The following is a 7,105-nucleotide window of genomic DNA, read 5'->3' as shown; positions in this document are numbered from 1 at the left end:
GGGATTGTTGTAAAAGTCGTAAGTGTGAAGCACGGATCATAAGTCACTTTTTCAGGGCTGTGTTGGTAACTTTGGACACTAAACGAATGGCCGTAAGCTGAGAACTGCCTATAAATGGAGGTCCTAAGACAAGGTCTTGTAGAAGTGATTGTGATGATTGTGTAAACCAGTATTATTTTTCAATCTTGGTTGCTTGAAGATGAGGGTGGACTTCAACTCCCAGAATTCCCCAAGCTGGCTGGGGATTTCTGGGAGTTGAAGTCCGCCCTCATCTTCAAAGCAACCAAAATTGAATTCTGGGAGTTGAAGTCCATTTCCCCCCATCAGAAACTACCCAAGTTGGAGGGTGGGAACCGTGCAATCAGCAATCACACAATTAACAGAACATTAAACAGACGAGAGAGATTGTGTAGTTTGTGTTGTCCCCGTCCTCAAAAGTTTTTATTTCCGAACTTTTAAAATCCAAATAATGGAAGCGGCGGGGCGGGGCCCCGGTTTTGCTAAGCACGTTCCGAAAGAGGTTGCAGAGTCAAGGACAAAAGGACTACCTGGAAAGGGGGAGGGTTTGCACGCACCCCCCACCCACCCCCAGGAATCTGAGTCGGGAGGAAAACAAGGTTTAAAAATAGCTGCCTTTCTGCCCCCTGCCCTGCCCCCCCAGGAATCCAGTTGAAGGGATTCTGCCAGACCCCTTCCCCTCTCTGGCGGGGAGGGAGGGAGGGACACTCTGTATATGCTCAGGGCACGAGTCTTTTACTCTGCAAGCCTCCTTCCCTTGCAAGTTGTAACAGGAAGGGGATGGCTGCCTGGAAGGTGGGTGGGTGGGGGGATTTGTCGCTCTGTACATGCTCAGGGGTATTGCCTTGCCCCTGAGGGGGGGTCGTTCTCCCGAAGGGGGCGCTCTTCTTCATGCTCAGGGACACGAACCCCGAGGGGAAGGGTCCATTCTCTGGAAGGTGGGGCACTCTGCACATGTTCAGGGCACCGCCTTCCTCAAGCCGCTTCTCCTTGCAAGTTCTAATCATAGGAAGTGGATCCTGCCCGGGAGAGGGCGCTCTGTACAGGCTCAGAGGCACCGTCTTTCCTTGCAAGCTCTAATAGGAAAAAGATCGTTGCCCGGAAAGCGGTGGGTGGGAGGTCGCTCTGTACATGCTCAGGGGCATCACCTTGCAAGCCCCCAAGGGGAAAGGGGTTATTATTCTCCCCGAGGGGAAGTGCTCTGTACATGCTCTGGGGCACGAGCCTTTCAAGCTCCCCTCCCCCTCCCCCTCCCCAAGGAGGTCGAAGGAGCGCTCTGTACATGCTCTTCCACTGGCACTGGTTGGGGGGAAGAAACCCACTGCGCATGAGTAGCCACGTCTTCAGCGCGCGAGCAAACTCCAACTCCCAGCATACTCCGCTCTTGCTCCTCCCCCCCCTCTGACGTAAACGGGGGCGGGGCGGAGCGAGCAAGCGGAACGAAGGTGGCAGCAGCAGCAGCAAACAGCAGCCAGCCAGCCAGATCCTCTGCGACCCTCTCCCCAATTACTGCAGCCCCCTCCCCAAGCTATGGCAGCTCTCCGCCTGTCCCCTCGCCTCTTCCAGGGGCTGGGCGCCCTGCGGGGGTGAGTAGGAGCTGGGGAGGGGAGGGGGACCTAGAGACGCCCCCCCTCCCCATTTCAAGAAGAGATTGGACTGCATTTGTCAGAAAAGGTCAAGGGTCATCTGCTTGGGCGGGGCCGGGCAGGGCGGGGTTGGACTAGATGACCTCCAAGGTCCCTTCTCAACTCTGATTATCTGTTATCTGTTATTTCATTGCAACCCCCTCCCCCCTTGCAGTCCCGGCTGCCCCCCGGTGGTGGCACCGCTGGCAGGGAGACTCTACGCCGCCCAAGCGGCCGCCCAGGTAATTGTGGGGAAGGGGCTATCCGGCTATAGCCATGGTTGGGTTGGGAAAAGTGCGGGGGGCTTGGAAGGATCCCCTCTATCCTCAGGCTCCCACAGCAGCCCAGCTGGCCTCCACGAGGACTAGAAGCTTGAGCCTCCGCGTTCCTGGCAAGGATTGCTTGCACCCGGAGTGGATGCATTGCAAACGTGCCCTGCATTGTTAAGCCCCCCCCCAAGGGGGCGGGCTTTTGATTGTAGGTCTGGGGTCCACACACACACACACACACACCGGTTGAAGACGACCCTGGTTGACCCAGCTTGGAGTCCTTTGGAAGGGCAGCTGCACGTGTCTTTCCAGGGAATATTTTGGAGGCCTGGATCTGGGGGAAAGGGGAAGGGGACGGCCTTGTGGGTGGGGGGCGAGGTTGGGCCAGCCCCGCCCTCCCCTTCAGCTGGAAATGCCGGATGCCTCAGAAGAGAGACCCCCACACACAAGGTCCCCCAGAAATGGAAGGAAGGAAGAAACGGAAGTTTGAGCTCCGGTCACTTGTCTGCTCCTTCCCTCGTTCCTTCCTTCTTTCTTTTATCTTCCTTTCCTTTTTCTCGTTCCCTCCCTCTCTTTCCTGCCTTCCTTTTTCCCCTCCTTCCTTCCTCCCTTCTTGCCTTTCTCTCTCTTCTTTTCCTTCCTCCCTCTCTTTCCTTCCTCCCTCTCTTTCCTTCCTTTTTTTCCTTCCTCTCTTCTTCCCTCCCTCCCTCTCTTTCCTTCCTTCCTTTTTTCCTCCCTCCCTTCCTTCCTTCTTGCCTTTTCTGACTTCTTTCCCTTCCTCTCTCCCTCTCTTTTCCTTCCTTTTATCCTTCCTCTCTTCCTCCCTCCCTTCCTTGCCTTTTCTCTCTTATTTCCTTCCCTCTCTTTCCCTTCTTCCCTCCTCCCTTTTTTCTTTCTGCCTCTTCTTCCTTCTTTCCTTCTTTTTCCCTTCCTTCCTTCCTCCATCCCTTCCCTTTCTCTCCTTCCTTCCTTCCTTCTTTCCTTCCTTTCCTCCCTCCCCATTTTCTCTCCTTCCTTCCTTCCTTCCTTTCTTCCTTCCTTCCTTCCTTCCTTCCCATTTTCTCTCCTTCCTTCCTTCCTTAGCAACACCACTTAGACTTTTATATCTCTTCACAGTACTTTAAGCCTCTTTCTTTACTTCCTTCCTCCTCCTTTGCCTCCCTCCCCATTTTCTCTCCTTCCCTTCCTTCCTTCCTTCCTCCCTCCCTCCCTTCCCTTTCTCTCTTTCCTTCCTTCTTTCCTTCCTTCCTTCCTCCCTCCCCATTTTCTCTCTTCCTTCCTTCCTTCCTTCCTTCCTCCATCCCTTCCCTTTCTCTCTTCCTTCCTTCCTTCCTTCCTTCTTTCCTTCCCTTCCTCCCTCTCCATTTTCTCTCCTTCCTTCCTTCCTCCTTCTTTGCCTCCTCCCCATTTTCTCCTTCCTTCCTTCCTTCCTTCCTTCCTTCCTCCATCCCTTCCTTTCTCTCCTTCCTTCCTTCCTTCCTCCATCCCTCCCCATTTTCTCTCCTTCCTTCCTTCCTTCCTTCCTTCCTTCCTTCCTTCCTTCCTTCCTTCCTTCCTTCCTTCCTCCATCCCTTCCCTTTCTCTCCTTCCTTCCTTCCCCTCCTCCCTCCCCATTTTCTCTCCTTCCTTCCTTTCTTCCTTCCTTCCCCTCCTCCCTCCCCATTTTCTCTCCTTCCTTCCTTTCTTCCTTCCTTAGCAACACCACTTAGACTTTTATACCTCTTCACAGTACTTTAACCCTCTTTCTTTACTTCCTTCCTCCTCCTTTGCCTCCCTCCCCATTTTCTGTCCTTCCCTCCCTTCCTCCCTCCCTCCCTCCCTTCCTTCCTCCCTCCTCCCTCCCTCCCTCCCTCCCTCCCTTCCTTCCTTCCTTCCTTCCTCCCTCCCTCCCTCCTCCCTCCCTCCTCTCTCCCTCCCTCCCCATTTTCTCCTTCCTTCCTTCCTTCCTTCCTTCCTTCCTTCCTTCCTTCCTTCCTTCCTTCCTTCCTTCCTTCCTTCCTTCCTCCTTCCTTCCTTCATTCCTTAAAGCCCTTCCTGGGCACCTCCCAGTCTTGGAGCACCAACTGATTTGCAAATTTTTCCCGACCCGCCTGCTCCTTCCCAAGGTGTGCCTGCCCCTCCCTCCCTCCCACAAGTGACTCTCTCGGTGGTTTACAAACAGTGTAACGCAACCCCAACAAACAAACCCCTGGCTGTTTGCCCAGAGAAGAAAAACAAGAGTTTTAACACAACGTAAAACCTGCAAGTAGCCAGGAGAACTTCAGAAGGCTAAAGCGACGGAGGAGGAGAAGACGGCCAAGGATCCGCTTAACGACGGAGGGCTTGTTTAACAACCACGGCAAAAAAAAAAAAAAAGGAGGTGTAAAATGTAGATGTTTTGTGACGGTGCAGAAGACCTAGGGCTGGTGTGGGTGGGCAGGCTCCCTTGAGCGTCGTAAGTCGAGGACTGCCACGGAGGGTGAAATAACTGAAAGAGAAGCAGAGGGTTTTATGGCCTATTTATGGGGCCCTGGAATCTGTCAACCTGAGCGTGGCTGGGTCGGATTAATCGTGGTTTCACCGGGATTAAAAGCTGATCGTGCCATGCCACGTGCTCGAGTTGGCCAGTGTTTACCCCCCATGCCGTCCCGGCTGTGACCTGCCTCCATCGCGACCTTCTCCACTTCCGTTTTTTTAAAAAAATGAAACTTAAATTCTACTTTCCTGCAGCGTTGCATTTAAATGCCAGTTTTAGGCAACGTTGCATTTAAATTCCGCTTTTATTAAATGTTGCATTTAAATGCCACTTTTATGTCGTGTTTAAATTCCACTTTTATTAAATGTTGCATTTAAATGCCACTTTTCTGCAGCATTGCCTCCAAATTCGGCTTTTATTAAATGTTGCCTTTAAATTCTACTTTCCTGCAGCATTGCATTTAAATTCCAATTTTCTGCAGCATTGCATTTCAATTCTACTTACTGTGTTTAAATTCCTCTTTTATGTAATGTTGTATTTAAATTATTTATTAAATATTGCATTTAAATTATGCTTTTATTAAATGTTGTGTTTAAATTCTACTTTTCTGCAATGTTGCATCCAAATTCCACTTTTATTAAATGTTGCATTTAAACCCCACTTTTATGCAACGTTGCATTTAATTTCTACTTTTCTGCAGCATCGCGTCCCATTTCCACTTTTCTTAAATGTTGCGCCCAATTTCCACATACCTGTAGCGTTGCAGCCAAACCCCCTGGGATGAAGGTAGCACCCCAATAAATTACAATGAATGTCAGTCGCGCTGTCTCCTTTTTTTGCAGGCCGCTCCAGAAAAGCAGAAACTAAAGCCAGAGTCCCTGTCCCAAGAAGAATTGGGGAAAAAGCATCTGCCTACGGTAATATGGCCTTTCCCCCGCTCTGCCTTTTTGTGGGCCTCTGGAGCAAGTTTTGCGGACTAATTTTGATGCACCACGTGGACGGGAGTGAGCTTCAAATAATTTAACAACTAGTTCCCTACCTAGTTGCTGGGTGGGCATGACCAGGGTGGGTGTGGCCTAACTGGCCTCCTGCACCATGTTGGGGGTGTTTTCACCTTCCCCGGATTCCGGAGACCCTCTGGAGTCCGGAACGAGACCGATTCCGGCCTTCCAGAGCCTCCAGGAAGCACATTTTTCACCCTCTCTGAGCCTCTGCGCATGCCATGCCCTTACCTGGCATTCAAAATGGGAGGGGGGCTGGGTGGGCGAGGCCAGCCAGAGGTGGCATTTGCCGGTTTGGCAAACTGGCTATAAAATTAACCGGTTCGTCTGAACCGTTGCGAACCGGTTGCAGCCCAAGGAAAGGCAGAGAAGAGGGGAAAAAAAGTAACTTTCCTTCTAGATCTTTCAGCCGGTCTTTTCTAGTTGGCTGCCTGTATGTGATGTGGAGGCCAATTGAAGGAGGGGGAAGGGACTAGAGGTCCCATGCTTCTCAACCGTGGCCACTTGTTGTGGGAGCGCCATCACTTGAGACTTTCAAGAAGAGACTGGACTGCCATTTGTCAGAAATGGTGCAGGGTCTCCGACTTGGGCGGCGGGTTGGACTGGATGACCTACAAGGTCCCTTCCAACTCTCTTAATCTATTAAGGATGGATCTCTTTGTTTGATGGAGGTTGTGGGAGTTTCATCCCTGGAGGCTTTCAAGAAGAGACTGGACTGCCTTCTGTCAGAAATAGTGCTTGGGCAGAAGGGGGTTGGACTAGATGACCTACAAGGTCCCTTCCAGCTCTGATTATCTGTTATTTACTTTTAGATGAGCGGACTTCAACTCCCAGAATTCCCTAGCCGGCATATCACTTTCCCATTGAATTCATGCCTTCTAGAACCTATTGATTTAACCTGTGTGTTATTTTATTTTTTTCTCGCTTTGCTAAAATCGAGATGTATATATTACGTCGACCACATTCCCACCGTCTACTAAGAAAGTTACCCTACTATCATATGTGGTGGTCCTATCCAAAGTCAAAAAGTATCAGAGGAAAATTAGTAATTGGCTTGAAGAAATCCCTTAAAGTTAAAATTGAATGGAAACCAGAAATATTTCTATTGGGAATTCTTAAAACAAAAATTAGTATATATATATATATATATATATATATATTAATTATACTTCACATATTAACAGTGGCAAGGCTAGCCTTTGCCCAAAATTAGAAATGCAAAATATTCCCCCTACTAAAAAAAAAAGTTTTGGAATGCGCAGAAATGGACAGAAATGGGAACTTAAGAACAAAAATCAGAATATGACGAGATTTTGAATTGTTGGTACAATTGGCTAGAAGATAGACATGAAATTAATAAAACAGTCAAAAAAAAGACATGACGGAAACTAGTTTAACACTCTATGTAATTAGATTTGCAGTGTATAATTAGATGAAACCTGGTATTCTATGTTTAAAGAAACAACCGCGAATGAAAACTTTACACGATTCGAGAGAGGTCTGATGGAATTGAACGCTGTTTTGCTTAAGTTGCGATAAGCGGACAGTTTGATTTTACTCTTATTTGTATAAATTGGTTTTAATAAAAGTATTTTTATTTAAAAAGAAAAGAAAGTGACCCGATCCAAAAAGTAAAATAAAATGCAATACATTTGGGGAAATTTGATCTGTGCTGAATTCTGGGAAACCTTTGCTTGGCTGGGGAATTTTTGGAGTCCACAAGTCTTAAAAAAGTTG

The 7,105-nt window shown here is 49.1% G+C and overlaps 1 protein-coding gene across 1 annotated transcript in view; it reads left to right on the top strand.

Moving 5' to 3' along the window:
- The first annotated feature begins 1,420 nt into the window (after positions 1 to 1,420).
- The window catches only part of ACADVL (acyl-CoA dehydrogenase very long chain), a 21,335-nt gene continuing 15,650 nt past the window's right edge, over positions 1,421 to 7,105 (top strand). Inside the window, 3 exon segments of the mRNA XM_087917301.1 lie at positions 1,421 to 1,604; positions 1,819 to 1,885; positions 5,210 to 5,284. Of these exon segments, the coding sequence (XP_087773427.1) occupies positions 1,549 to 1,604; positions 1,819 to 1,885; positions 5,210 to 5,284 (198 nt within the window). The 5' untranslated portion in view covers positions 1,421 to 1,548.

Source organism: Pseudonaja textilis, chromosome Z, assembly GCF_049901715.1.
Source record: "Pseudonaja textilis isolate UNSWEBS1 chromosome Z, rPseTex1.2, whole genome shotgun sequence".
NCBI lineage: Eukaryota > Metazoa > Chordata > Lepidosauria > Squamata > Elapidae > Pseudonaja > Pseudonaja textilis.
The sequence above is the reverse complement of the archived record's forward strand: the minus strand, read 5'-3'. Positions and strand labels throughout refer to the sequence as shown.